This window comes from Notamacropus eugenii, chromosome 7, assembly GCF_028372415.1.
Source record: "Notamacropus eugenii isolate mMacEug1 chromosome 7, mMacEug1.pri_v2, whole genome shotgun sequence".
Classification (NCBI taxonomy): Eukaryota; Metazoa; Chordata; class Mammalia; order Diprotodontia; family Macropodidae; genus Notamacropus; species Notamacropus eugenii.
In genome coordinates this window covers 103,439,139-103,454,537 of record NC_092878.1, presented here as the reverse complement: position 1 = coordinate 103,454,537, position 15,399 = coordinate 103,439,139, and the positions used below count along the sequence as shown (strand labels likewise).

Below are 15,399 nucleotides of genomic sequence, written 5' to 3'. Positions count from 1 at the left end.
AGTTTGCATGGCTACTCTAGACCCATTAGGTCACACAGCTGTTAAACTGGAAAGTGAAGAAGTTATTAATCTTGGTTCAGTAGCTTTCTTTAATCTGTAAATCAATAAAGTGCATTTGTTACTTTAAAAAGAGTTTTCTGAACCTGCCCCTGCCCCACCCTTTCAGTCTTCTTTCACCATAAACCTTCCTAGGATACTCCTTGTCGTTTCTGAAACAAAGCACTCAGCAAAATTATTTTCACTGGCTCCATAGCCTCCATGCCATGTGTGCCTGGGATGCTTTCCCTCATCATTCCTATTCCTGGCTTCCTTCAAGGCCCAGCTAAAATCTTACTTTCTACAAGAAGCCTTTCCCAATCTCTCTGAATGCTAGAGCTTGCCCCCTGTTGATTCTTTCAAATTTTTCCTCGATGTAGCTTGTTTGTATGTTCTCTCCCCCATTAGACTAGGAGAGCACACTATCTTTTTTACCTTGCTTTGTATCCCTAGCACTTAGCACAGTACTGGCCGCACAGTAGGTACTTAACAAACTTAATGATTAACTCCTTGCTTGTAAAGCTATAAAAATAAGAATTTTTATTATCCAAGCTAAAAGAGCTTACGAAGCATTTTCTTTTTAGAAAGTTTCATTGATGTGTTTTGTTTTTGTTACAAACACTTGCAGATTATCCCCACCACATAAGAAGTTTTTTGTAACTAAGTAAAATAAAAGAGTAAAATCAACAATATTGTAACCACAGCTGAAAGAATAGTTAGTTCCACAACTGTAGTAACTTCTATGTTTTAGTTTAAAAATGTGTGCATTACTGTATAAACTGTTCTCCTGGTCTACTCATTTTGATCTTCAGCAGTTTATAGAAAACCTCAAAATTATTTGTTTTTCATGATAGTATAATAAGAATTGTTCTCCTGGCCCCGCTCCCTTCACTCTTCATCAGTTCATACAAATGTTTCCAGGTCTCTTTGAAATCATTTACTTTTTACAGCATAATAGTACTTCTTACATTTATATACTATGACATTCACCCGTTTCTTATCATCCTGGTAGTTTTCAGTCTTTTGCCACCACAAAAGAAAGCTGCTGTAAATGTTTTTATGCCTATAAAGATCTTTTTCCTATTTCCTTGATCTTTTTCAGGTCTAGACCTTACAAAAAATGGTTTTCAAGAATTGTAAATTTGACTAATGCAAAATAACCAACAAACTAACAGTAACAATTTTTTCCTAAAAAAAGGGGGGAAGGGGACAGTAATGTAAAATTAAGTAATATGGTCTATATTGGCAGCATCTTCATAAAGTAATGCTTATTTTTAAAAAAAATCACAAAAATATAATCCTACTTTAACTTGTAATTCTTTTTCATTTCTGATAATGTGGAATTGGGTTTGGATTTCTCCTTTAGCAGGTAAGGAGACAGGGCACAAGCAGCTGAGGAAGGAACACAGAAGACTGTACTTGATCCGAGTTGAAAGAAAATCAGGCATTTTAAGAGTGAGAAGTGAGGAGGGAATACATGGCAGACAGCTAGGTTAAAGGTATGGAAACAAGACCCGGAGCCTTGGGTATGAATAATCAGATAGTCAAGCTGGACTCTGTGGCTAACCAGCTTAACTCTCCCTATCTTCTGCTCTTCACTCCCTTTTCCTTGAGAAATAGTTATGTCTCTCTTATATTAATAACCAATTATTAAGATTTTTTTCTATTTCCTCATTCAGAAATAAATCCCTGTAGGTTAACACAGCCAGTCTTTTAAGGCCATTACTGCCTTGCCCAAAAATTCACCCCACCTAGATCATCTCATCTAGATGGAATGGTTATCCCACCCAACTAGAAAAACCTCATATAATTTAATCGAGGTGAATTCTGGCCTATTGTGTTCTACTCAGACTTGGGGTAGGAGGGGTGTGGGCATGTCCTTTGTCTAGACTGGAGGGATGGTCTGAGAGCAAGAGTGATATGATCAAAGTCACATCCTCATCAGAATAGGTCTACCTCTCATTATAATATTAATTTTCTCATTAATTGTTAATCAGTCAAAGAGGACTGTTGCCTGTGGGAATGCTCACTTTTCAAAGGACATATCAGCATTGAGAGGCCTCCAAGATTCATCATTAGCCTATGAAAGAAGGTCAAATGACCATCCTTTTATTAATTACTCGCTACCTATATTTAATAAAATGATTAATTACCTAGACACTAAGTGTCTCAAACTTTTCATACCTCACACCCCTTACACCTTGGCCAACTCCAATCCTGAATTAATCTTCATTCACTGCCTTTCCTCTTATGCAGCTGCTGCTGAACAGAGCTCCAAGAAGTCACACAACTGTGCTGCCTAGATCCATGTTAGATCATCTCAACTGGGTCCTCATTACAGCAAGGCATCTTTGTAAATCTCTCTAATAACTCCGCTATCCCATTCACCACAACAACTGTTCCAAACCTTCTCTCCTCTCATCAGGCCTCCCCTTTACCTTCTCACCACTCTATACTTTTACCAAGAAAAATCAAGGCAGTTAGCCAAGAGCACCCTCTTCTCCCCTTCTCTGACATCATTCGCTAGTGTTCCCTTTATTCCAGTCTCCCCTGAAGAGGAAACCCTTTGGCCAACCTTTTCACATGGACTTTTAATCCCTTTCACTTCTGTCTTCAACAGACTGCCCTCACTCTCATCCCTTTCCTTCCTCTACTATTTAACCTCTTGCTATCTACTGGTTTCTTCTCTGCTGTCTTTAAATACTCCTAAGTCTCCCCTCTCCTTAAAAAATAGTCACTAGATTCTACTAGTCCCTGTTATCCACCATCCTCTCTCTCTTTCTCTCTCTCTCTCATTCTGATAAACCCTCAACAATCTGGCCTCTTACCACTTAACTGAAATTGCTCTCAGAAGTCACCAGTGATCTCTTAATTGTCAAACAAGATGGCCTTTCTTTAGTTCTCATCTTTCTCATCTCTCTGCACTGACATTGCCTTCTTCTCCTCTTGGACTCTCTCGTGACCTTTCTTTTGGTTCTCTTCCTGTTTTACTATTCATTCTTTGTTTTCTTTGCTAAATCATCATCCACATTTTGCCCCTTAACTGTCTTGGGCCCTTTTCTCTTCTCTCTCTATACACCCTGTCCCTTTGTGACACCAATGGCTCCCATATCGTCTTCAGGAGAGGACTCCCAGAACCATACTGGCTTTGTTCAGATTCAGTTTCACTATCACCAACTGCTGACTAGATATTTTAAAGTGCGTACTGCAGACATCCCACACTCACCACTTTTCTCATAAACCCGCTCCTCTCCCAAACTTTCCAATGTCTGTTGAGGGCATCGCCATCCTTTCCTTTATTAAGGCTCGAGTCCTTGGTGCCATCCTCAATTTCCTGTTCTCCCTCCATCCCCATATCCAAACAGTTGCCAAATCGGGTCCATCCTTAGACTTCTTACCTCTGTCTCCTTCTCTACATGCAAGTAGGAGCTCCTCCCTAATTCAGGCCCTCATCATCTCTCAGCTTTCTTCAAGTCTCTCTCCTCTTCAATTGATGCCCCTCACAGCTGTCAAAATGTGTCAGTGCCTGTTCAATAAACTATAGTAGTCCTTTATTACCTCTCGGATCTAATACAAACTCCTCAGGTCAGCATTTAAAGTCTTTCCCCACCTGACTCACATTTGCCTTTCATGTCTTACATATTATTCCCCTTCAAGAAATCTACAGTCCAGCCAAACCAGCCTTTTTACTGTTCCTCATATCTGACCTTCCAGCTGTTATCTCTACATCTTGGCACAGGCTGTCCTCAATTCCGCCGAAGCTCTCCCTCCTCAGCTCCTTCTCTTAGAATGCCTAGTTTCCTACAAACCTTTTTTCTAACACCACCTCCTCTGTGAGGCCTTTCCTGATTCTTTACCTTCAAGTCCCTCCCCCACAAAATTACCTGTGTTTACTCTGCATCTTGTTTCCCTTGAGAGAATATCAGCTACTTAAGAGAGGGACTGTTTCATTTCTGTTTGAATCCCCAGTGCCTGAACCACAATAGACCCTTCAGAAAATCTTGCTGACTGAGGAGTCAGAACACCTACATTTGAATCCCAGCTGTCTCTTTCTACCTCCATCACCTTTCAGGGCCCATAAAGATGTGGAGTGGATTAATCCTTAGTCATTTCCAACTTTATGATCTTCTTTCCTTTATGAAGTGATCCAAAGTAGAACCAGAACACATACATTACAAACATATTTAAAATAAGTAAGAAAAACTAAACAAAGCCAACTTAGCAGAACTTCATAGAGACCTATAAAGGGACACACTGAATAAAACTGTTCATGGCTTATTTGTTAATTCCTTTGGTTCTACCTTGATAAATGTTAAAGATTTTTTTTATTGATGATTTTCCTCTTTATTTTATATGTTTGATTATTCATTTTTATCAGTGGTTATTAAGTTTATATTAAAATAAATTTAAATATACTATATGACATCTTACCCAACCTGATACTCTGTTCATTGTCTGGTCAAAGTGGAAATCAGAGAGGGAAAAGTCAAAAGATGGGTAACAGGAGGGAGAAACAGGGCAAGTAAGTGGTTCATACATGTCACGGATTGGATAAATGTCCTGTGAATAAATAAAAGTGCAATGTAATTGGATACATTAAGAACAACTTAGGTTTATAGCTAGGCTTTTACCTCAATTAGTAATGCAACCATTTCTTTTCCATTTGCTCCTGGATTGGCAGGTTTACTAAATTCCAAATCAAAATAAAGCTTGCAAACAGCATTTTCAGGAATAACTTCATAGCAGTGCATCAGATTTTTCCTAAGTTAAAAAAATTCAAATTACACATTTCACATCATAGTTACTTTTGTGCTTTACTTAAAAATGGCAGACCTGTTGCTAAATTATGTTTCGCCCACATATTATAATTAAACAATATTGATGATTGCTATTGTCACTTTAGTTATGTTCAATTGTTTGTGATCCCATTTGGGGCTTTCTTCGCAAAGATACTGGAATGGTTTGCCATTTCCTTCTCCAGCTCATTTGACAGATAAGGAAATTGAGGCAAACAGGGTTAAGTGACTTGCCCAGGGTCACCCAGCTAGTGTCTGAGGCCAGATTTGAACTCAAGATGAATATTCCTGACTCCAGGCCTGGCAATCTATCCACTGCTCCTACCTAGCTGCCCCAATGTAGATGACAGTGTAATGTAAAAAGGCACTGGACTTGGATACTTCAGTATCCTTCTTCCTCTGGACAAGTCACTTAGGTGTTTTCAGACTCAGTTTCCCCATCTGCAAAATGGAGATAATAACATTTGTCTTCTTCAACCTAAGTCCTACTGTGAGACTTCAATTATCTAGTAGGGTCATGGTGATCCTGAGCTCTCTCAGGCCAGGCCCAACAGGGTTTGGGGTAAGGGTGGGGGGTGTACAGATTCTTTCTGACTTGGAAAGGTGCTCACAGAAACAGACCAGATATGCTAAGTTCTTCAAGGCTAAATGATGTTCAAAGAAGCTCATCACCAGCAGGTGAGCCACCAGGTGCTTAATTTTTTTGGTCATAGCATGGGGGAACTGCCAGCTGAGCCAGTGAATGGAGTACTCATACTTTTAATAAAAAATTATAGGATTTGGGGAGTATTGAAGTCTTATCTGCTTCACAGAGTTGTGAAAATATCTGGTAACATTCTTAAAGTGCTTTCTTAAACATTAAATAAATGTAATTATTGTGATTCTGATAGAATTAACCATTAAAAACACATTTATAGATCACAGTGAAGATTTTCACATTCCATTTACATGGACAATCTTTGTTCAACGGTATAAATTTGTTACAAGCTAAATTTTTTTTTTTGTTATCACAAGTATTTGATTTCTTATCAAACCAAGTATCTACTTCTTTGTGATAATTATAACATGAATATTAAATTTTTCCTGGTGGTATACTTTTATTTAACACTTGTCTTTGAAAGAGCCATTTCATGAACTTAAGTCATATAATTGAATTATATAATCTTTTTTCTAACATCTGACAAAAAATTTATAGACAGTCATAAAAATGATTCTTGTTTCAGAATTAGGTTTTACAAAGTAACTAATTCTATAATTCACCACTATGAAATCCAATTTTGATTATAATAATCTTACAAAGTAAGAAAGGGAAATTCTTTCCTTCTGTATATACATTTGGGCCCACGCATAGTGCTTCCACAGAATACTTACCGAGACTTATAGTAAAACCAGAGTTGAGAATAAGTTGTTACAAGGTATATACGTTGTCCATCTCCCACTTTGTGTTCCAAAGCAAATACGTGCACATCCTTTATAAAGACAAAAATAACATTACAAAATGCTCATATGATTGCTGCCCAAATCTGTTAACTCCTGAAAGCTAAACTGCAAGTTATTTACTATCTTACCTAAAAATTCATCCATTACCAATCACAAGTAGTTTTTCTCTGTAAATTAAGAACTACCATTTTCATATCATGAAAACCAAAAAAAACAATCTTCAGGATTTCTTATATCAATGTTAAATAGACTAGTTTGGCTGCCTGTTACTCTATAATCATTATGTGCAGGACTGTTTACAGATCAGCTACTTTTTTTTGGTTTAGCTATTTTCAGGAAACTATTTTCAGGAAGTTATGATAAAAATAGCTGACTAGTATGCACCGAACAGCTGTGGGGGAGGGGAAGCAGAGTTGCTAGAATCCTGACTAGACTCGTTGATTAGTGAAATTCTAGTTCCCCAGTAAGTTTCTTTTGTTTTGATTTGATAGTTTGTGAGTCAGCCCTCTACTAGGATTTTCATTTTCTCTTTTCTTCAGTTCTGTGAGTTCCCCTCCTCTAGCTAACCAATCATTTACCCACAGGAGTAGCCTTATTTTTCTATTACCCTTGGTTACTTCTCTTCCTGTAAGTAAGATGGAAAGAACCCTAGATTTGGGTTCATATGTAAACAGATGCAGAGTGGAAGGAAGCAGAACCAGAAGAACAATTCATACTATAGCATCAATATTACAAAAACAAACATTTTCAAGGACTTTTATAAATTCATGAAAAAGCAAGAAGAACCAGGATAACAATTTATACAGTGATCACAACATTGTAAAGACAAACAACTCTGAGAGCGTCAGAACTCCCATCAATACAAAGATTGCCCAGGATTCTGGAGGGTCAAGGAACATGCAGACTCCCCATGACAGAGACGTGATGGACTGAGAGGGCCATAGGAGACATATTTATTCTTGTACACAACCACTGAGAGAAATCTGCTTTCTTTCCTTTTTTTTTCCTGCAGTACAGTGGTAGATAGGAGGAAGAGAAAATTGATTTCTGTTCATTTTTTTAAAAACAAAGAAGTCAGAGTGATGGGGTGCTTGTGCTTGTGCCCCAGGCCCGAGACCATGTCTCTGGAAACAACTCAGTTTTTTTGTGAGAAAATCCTTCCCTATTGCAGGCCCGATCCTGGAATTCCTTTGATAAAAGCTATTTCAAGGGTGCCTGGCTCAAGGACTCTTTCCCTGGCATCAGATTCACCAAGGCCCATGATCTGGCAAACCTATCTTGTCCTCTCCCCAAAAATGTATCAACAGAGCTTTCTCTGTCAACTCCCTGAATTTTCCCACCCATACATGACTGGCACCTTCTTTTCAAGGCACCTGGACTACCTGTATATTCCCCTGAAGTTCCTAGATTATGTAATTAGCACCCTTGACATTCTCTCCCTGTCCCTTTTCCATATAAGCCCTAGCAGCATTCTCATTAGTTTGCAAGTTCTCTAAGGAACTTCATCTAATTCTATTGGCATCACAATAAACTTTGCCACTTGACTGGAAGACAGTTTGAGTGGCCGAATTCATCCCAGGCAACGCTGCCCTGCACCCTGAAATTTTGGGAGTCCCCGAAATCATATCAGGAGTGGTGCATCTTCAGAAGAAGTCACTGTTATTGGTTCTACTTAACTGTTTTGTTTTGTTATAAGACTACTTTGCAGTTTTCCCAGCAATTTTAACGAAATAATGAATTCTTATCCCACAAATTTAAGTCTTTGCATTTCTCAAATACAAGGTTACTATATTTATTTGCTGCTGTAAATTGTACATCTACTCTGTGCCACTGATCTACCTTTCTATTTCTTAATCAGTACTAGATAGTTTTGATAATTACTGCCTTATAATTTAGTTTAAGATCTGGCATTGTTAAACCTTCCTCCTTTAATTTTTTTCATTAGTTCCTTTGATATTCTTGACTTTTATTGTTCAAAATGAATTTTATTATTTTTTTTCTAATTCAATAAAGTATTTTTTGTAATTTGGGATGGCATTGAATATATAAATTATATGTAAATATAAATATATTTAATTGTTAAAAGAAAATATCTTTAAACAGTACAAAGTGTTTTGAAAGAGGCTGGTTGTAATTTATGTCTCTAAAATGCTGAGTTAAAGTTATAAGGATTAAAATATATCTCTATCCTCATCACATTTTGGTTTTTTGAAACTTTCCTTCATGGCTTCTTTGCTAAGCAAACTCTTGATACAAAAGGATGCTGTAAAAGTCATATAGCACTAGTTTCTTTTGAAGTTACCATGTTGGTCACAGCAAGACATTGTAGAACAAGAACAGGGACTTTCTCATTCTTTGTATCTATTCCAGGGCTGAGCATACAGTAAGCATTTAATCAATGATCACTGACTTGATTTGTTGCCTAATGTCCCCAAGAGTATAATAAGTGCTTATTGATTAAAAAACATCAAAAAGAACATTTGGACTTGGATTCAGGCCCTGGGTCCTGGCATATTAGCATAAGCCAGCGTAAGCACAAGCAAGTTAAAACTTTTCTGTATCTCAGTTTTTCAAACTATAAAATTAGATAAACTCATTGTATTGCATACTTCAAAGGGCGGTAGGGGGAAAAGTAGTTTTGTAAACAATTACAGCACTATATAAAAATCATCTTCACCATCACTCCTCTTCAATATCTATCTTCCCCATTAATGGGAGACAGTGTGGAAGACTGACATCATGACCCAATGACAAGTCCCCTACAAAGACACACTAAGACAAGGCACATTGTTCAGAGAATTGGGAAGCAAATAAGCTACAAACTCGGCAGGCCCACGAACCTCTGTTTAGGCCAAAACAAAGCCTAAATAGAATAGGCTGCTTGTTTAGTGGGAAGCAATGGGGAGTAGGGGTGGGAATGGGGGTGAGGGTGAGGATTATGGCTACACTGGGTAAGCCTTCAGTTACTCTTAGACCTTTCCTATTCCTTAAGAGGTAGACATACCTGGAGAACCCAAATGAACAGATTCTTTCTCTCTACTCCTTCGAAGGCCTGAAAAACTAGCTTCAATCTGAACAAAGGAATATTCTGCCAGAGAATATATTAGAGAGTAGAATTTCCAGAAGATTGTCAATCCAGGAGGCTTAAAGAAGACAGCAGGACTTCCCTTTCCAAGAGAGAAGACAGGATCTTTCTTATATTGCCCAGATCACTATTCACTAATTGCCACAATAAAACTGCAGGACCCAGTACTCCCTAGCCTCCACCTCTTTAACATGACATCCAAGGAGGTGCACACATCATACTGCATTACTGGATAACTTAGTCTAGAGATTAGGACAAGTCCCTTGACTTTCTAAGGTAGAGGGAGAGGAAGGGAAGGGAATAAGCATTTATGTAGTACCTACTATGTGCCAGGCACTATGCTAAGCACTTTACAAATATTACTTCACTTGATCTCATTTCAGGCAGCAGGAAGTCTTACTGGATAGCTGGTCAAAGGGACATGACTCAACAAAGAGAAACCACAAGTAATTTTGCTCCCTCAGAAGAGCTGGTATAAGCAGACTGTCACTACAGGACAAGGGCCTGAGGGAACTCCCCACTTTTCCAAACTCAAATGGCATGACCCTATGGCTCCTCTAGTTGTCTTTGGATGTGAGAAGCCTTCAATATAAGAGCAGACAGGTGCCAGCTAACATCAACCAAGCAAATGTCCCCTACAGCAGTTCAGAGGTATACATTGACTAGATAGCAACTGTTACAATTGTTCGCACACGGTTATTGAACAGTAAGTTGCTGGGGACTCCCTGGAGGCTATTCTCAAACTGGGGGATATGGAGATGCTCCTGATATAACCTGGAAGATGCCAAAGGCTCATTAAAATACACACATACACTTAAGTTGTAAAACATTTTAGAAAGAACGACCAAGAAAAAGGTCATCTCACCTCTTTGCAGGTTCTGACAAAGTCAAAAGCTTGAGCCTGACGATGAAACAGTCTCCAGATAGAGGAGGGGTCCTCTGGCTTAGACAGCCGTGGCCTATAGACAGAACCGAGTGGTCTTCTTTCGTACTGGGATGCTCGTTCTCCAATTTTTTTCAGTTTTTCTTCCCATTTTCTTTTCATTGGTTCAGAAACCACAGAAACATACATCCTAATACACTACAATTCTGGAAATCCTACATAATTTCTGTTTTGATAAAGAAGAAAGATGAATACAAAGTTAAATGTCTAGAATTTCTTTCCTTCAGTAAACATTTTTAAATTGTTTAACCTCTAGCAAGTCAGTTCATATTTTTGCAACTGTTTTCTTCTCTGAAAAAATGAGGCGATGGACTTGATAATTTCAAAGGCAGTTTCCATTACTAAATCCCATGATCCTTCATAAAGATGAAAGAGTGGAAGAATGTGTTAAAAATTTTTAGTTTTGACACTGCTGGAGAATATGAAAGTACTATTAGATTTCAGGTTTCACTTTAACAACAATAATAATGATAGCTAACACTTATATAGCATTTATTATGTGATTCTCAACAACAATGCAACATAGGTACCATTATCCCCATTTTATAGATGAAGAAACTGAAGCACATAGCAGCTAAATAACTTGCCCAGAATCACAGAACTAGTGTCTAAGGCCACATGTGAATTGAGACTTTCCTGACTCCTAGTCAAGAACCATCTCCACTGTGACACTTAGCTGCCCCATTAACCATTATTATGTATTTAAGAAATGTTACCTTACCCATGTGAAAGTAATAAACTAAGAAGCAACAAAAATCTCCATAATTTTAAGAAAAACAATGCCTCAGAATAAAGATGATAACAGCCTTGTCAGAAGTAGGAAGTTCCATTCACACAGACAACCACTTTGCACAATAGTCCCTGGTGTGGTAGAGAATGTGGTTTAGAAGAACTTAAAGAAAATTCACAGAATGAACACACAGTTAGAACTAGACTGTACCATCCAGTCCAACTAAATGATTTGATAGGGAACACAACTACGTCAAATCCATTGTTATGAAGAATGAATCTAATATAAAGTTAACTGTGGCCTGTACTACACAGAAATAATATGCTGCCCTATGATAAATTAAACAGCAAAACAAAGTTCAGCAGCAGGGAGAAAGATATAAAATTAGGTAAATTCATTTCACTGCATACTTCGTGGGGTTGTCCCAAAGTACTTCTATAAATTATTAAATCATTACATCAATAATAGCAGCATCGTTGCTCCTCCAAACATATTGTCACCTAACTGTTAGCAGATGTTAAGTGCTAAGAATTCCAGCTCGGTCCTTTGCGGTCCAATATCAACAATGGGCGCAGGAGTAAAATGGGAGGGAAGGAGACTAGATGGCAAAGGACAAGAAAATGGAGAACGTGGAAGTATCATATCTTTCTGTTTTTAACATTTATTTTTCACTCTTACAAGCTGGAAAAATAGAATGTTAGAAAGTTCTTTAATTCTTGATGGGGAAAGAACAATCTTTGATATACAGTATTTACAACATTCTCCATGACAATGGCAAATACTTCAGCCACTGGTTTTATGCCTCATCGGCTATTAATAATCAAAGAATTGACAAAGATATCTGTATTGTGCCTAGCAAATAAATCTTTATTACCTTAACCTATGAACAAGAGGTGGCATTAATGTGGCATTTTGTTCCACTGAATTAACACCTTTTTAGAGTCAATAAACTTTTCATTTAATCATGTGATAACAAGGATGTGGTTGGCTACATAATATCAGTTGCAAAAGCTTACCTACCCTCCCTCATATTTTCATTAAAAATAAAATCTGCCTGGCTTATTCTCACAGACTTTCTAAATATATGGGTCCATAGCTTTTGATCTCTAAAACATTCTCCCCAGTAGTTATGCAATCCATTATTTTTTTCCAATAGTTTGTGTGAGTCTTACCACCATATGCCTGCTTTTCCATGACTGTCACCATTCCTATGGAAAGAGAAGGGTGCAACACAGGAGCTACTTTGTATTTTTCTATTTCATAGGTTACCATAGCCAAAATATGCATTCCCTAGTGACCTGCCTATTCAGTGAAACTGGTCCTTGGGTAGCCAACACAGCCTGTCACTCAGACCATCCACCATCCCATTTCACTATCATTTTGCACCTCACTTGTAGTCTTCAAGAACCCAGAGTCACCACCATTCTACAATAAGGTACTGGTGGAGGATTCTTATGGAAGCAGTGGACAAAGATCATATTAAGGGTAGCAAAAGCTAAATTTATAAACTGTCTAAAAACTGTATGATTCTTAGCAATCTTCGTCCATTTTCCACAAGGCTGTTGCTATAGAAGTGGAGAGTTAAAAGGTCAGGCCCCTTGGCAGCTTTTTTTGTCTTTGGCTTCAGGATCAGTCTGGGTAATAAATATTCTGGCAACTAATTTCCAATAAGAACTACAACACCAAGTTATTTTAATTATTGAAAATGTCTACAAAAGAACAGAAAAAACCATTAAGTATAATCTCCCAGGGGACAAGGTACTATTTCAGGAAACCCATATGCATTTATTAAGCACTCACAGGGTAAGAGGCATGATAGCAAGTACTTGGAAGGATTTATCAAGCTAAGCAGAATAGACCTACCCACCAAGGAGTTTTACATTCTAATAGGAGTGATAATGTATACAGAAAAGCAGCAATACAGTATAAACAAAGTGAAGTCAAGGTAGTTTGGGGAGTGTTTCCTGAAGTCTGGGGAAGGACGGAAGGGAAAGACTTCATGAAGGTGACCCTGGAAGGAATCACCCTAATCAACCCTAATCACCTAGCTCCAGGCTACAAGTCTCACTGCCTTAAATTTTCCCCAATCCAAATCCATCCTGTACTCAGTGGTCAAACTGACCTTCCGAAAGCTTAAGTCAGACCAAGTCACACAGTCCCAAGCATACTCAAACTTCACTGTCTCTCTACTACCCCCAGAATCAAATATAAAATCCTGTTCAGTTCCTATCGCCCTCCTTAACCTGACCCTATCCAACCTTTCCAGTCTTTTTATATACTCTCCCATCCTGCATCACCAGCCTCATGGCCCATCTTGACACAAGACACTCCATTTCCCAACTCAAGGATTTTTCATTGGCGGTCCTCTCCGTGCCTGAAAGTCTTTCCACATGCTTTTTCCCTTCCTGGCTTCCCTGGCATCCTTCAAATCCAACTTAAATTCCAATTTCTTCACGCTCTTCCTAACCTGTCTCTATCATATTTGTATACAATTGCTTGTATGTTGTCTTCACCATTGAGTTGTAAGCTTCTGGGGAGCAGAAATTGTTCTTTGAATTTTCAGCAGCTGTCCCTCCTGCTGGAATGCTCTCCCTTCTCATTTTCACCTCTCAGTTTCACTTGGCTTCTTTCAAGTCTTAGTTGAAGTTCCACCTTCTGCAAGAAGCCTTCCCCCATCCTCCTTAATCTTAGTGTCTTCCCTCTGAGTCTTGTTCAGTCATGCTTCCACTCTTAATCCTGTGGACCATACTGTCCATGGGGTTTTCTTGGCAAAGATACAGGAGTAGGTGGCCATTTACTTCTTCAGTGGATTAAAGCAGACTGAGGTTAAGTGACCTGCCTGGGGTCACAGGGCTATTAAGTGTCTGAGGCTGGATAAGGGCTCTATCCACTGAGGCACCCAGCTTCCCAACAGTCTACTCCCAATTTTTATCTTATATATAGTTCTTTGTTTATATGGCTTCTCCATTAAATTGTATGCTCCACGAGGGTAGGTATTATTTTTTACCTTTCTTTGTATTTCCCAGTGTTTAGCTGTGCGCCTGGCACACAGCAGGTACTTAGCAAATGCTTGCTGACTGTGACTACCGGCATTTATGTTGAATGTATACAGGTTATTCTCTCAATTCCTTCTTTCATCCCCTTCCACGATAGAACATCAGCTTCTTGGGGGCATTTCTGCCTCTGTTTTCCCAAAGCCACATCTTGTTGTGGTTCAGTTTTCAGTTACATTCTGACACTTGTGATCCCATTTGGGGTTTTCTTAGCCAAGATACTGAAACTACTATTTCCCTCTCCCCCTCATGTGACAGATGAGAAAACTCAGGCAAACAGGATGAAGGCACTTGTCCAGGGTCACATAGACAAATGTCTGGGGCCAGACTGGAACTCACAAGTCTTTCTAACTCCAGGCCTGGCGCTCTATGCATTGAGCCATCTAGCTGCCCTAATGCCACATACACAGTAAGCGCTTAATAAATGCTTTTTGAATGAAATCGGGGACTTGATACAAAACTGAACCGCTGATTGTCATCTCGAAGGTCAGGAACTTTCACTGGACAAGGGGGGGGTCATCTAGCCTGGGCTAGAAGGGACAGCCAGAGCGGCCCGGGCTTAGCAGGCGCTTAATGTTGGCTTGTCCCCGGATAAGAAACCTAGGCTAGGGGGAGCCTTTGGGAGGGGGGCGCCAAGTGCTCACCACCTAAGGAAATGTAGCAGGGAGCCCCAAGGTTATTTATTCTGACTCTTGACACCCTCTTCCCGCCCCAGATTGGGAACCGAGGCCCAGACACGCGCGAGGACCTGGGGTTCTGGAACCCAACACGTTTCTCCCCAGCGCTGCGCGGACTGACCCTCGGCTCCTTCCGTACCCTTCCACTCCCCCCCCCCCCCCCCCCGCCGCCACGGCCTGGGCCCGGCCCCGCCCTTCCCCCGCCGCCCTTCCCCCTCCGCCCTCTGCCCCCGCATTACTTAATTCGGAGAATCAGACAACCGGTATCCGTTCGCCCTCATTTTACCTAGGGAAAGGTGGGGACGGTGGTGGTGGAGGCGCAGCCAACTTCTCGGTTACGAGGGCCGACAGAGCGCTCCAAGCTAGAACCCCGTCTGGGCGTTCGTTAGGAAAGTCAAACTGGGCGCCAAAGCGGCCCCGCCCACCGTGCGACCGAACGAAGACGTGTGGGGGGGGGCGGGAGGAACGGAGGCCCGGAAGGGCTGGGGCGGGACTATCTCCATGGAGGCGAGTGGCCGGTCCGGGCGGAGGCGGAGCCTAGCCTGGTTTCTCAAGGGGGCGGGGCTTATCCAGATCGCCTGGAGAAATTGGCATGGCTTACAAGTCTTGCCACTCATTGCAGAAGGGGCGGGATTTAGC

General features: G+C 40.0%; 1 protein-coding gene across 3 annotated transcripts in view; it reads right to left on the bottom strand.

Annotated features, from left to right (window-relative positions):
* The window catches only part of PRIMPOL (primase and DNA directed polymerase), a 38,759-nt gene that overhangs the window by 22,173 nt on the left and 1,187 nt on the right, over positions 1-15,399 (bottom strand). The window contains exons 1-4 of one of the 3 annotated variants that reach the window (XM_072623999.1): positions 15,047-15,245; positions 10,223-10,466; positions 6,204-6,301; positions 4,668-4,797 (exon numbers count right to left, since the gene is read on the bottom strand). In XM_072623999.1, the coding sequence (XP_072480100.1) occupies positions 4,668-4,797; positions 6,204-6,301; positions 10,223-10,429 (435 nt within the window). In that variant the 5' untranslated portion in view covers positions 10,430-10,466; positions 15,047-15,245. Of the gene's footprint in view, positions 1-4,667; positions 4,798-6,203; positions 6,302-6,400; positions 6,545-10,222; positions 10,467-15,046; positions 15,246-15,399 lie in introns of those variants that run through there. The other 2 variants (XM_072624000.1, XM_072624001.1) reach the window with 2 other exon arrangements.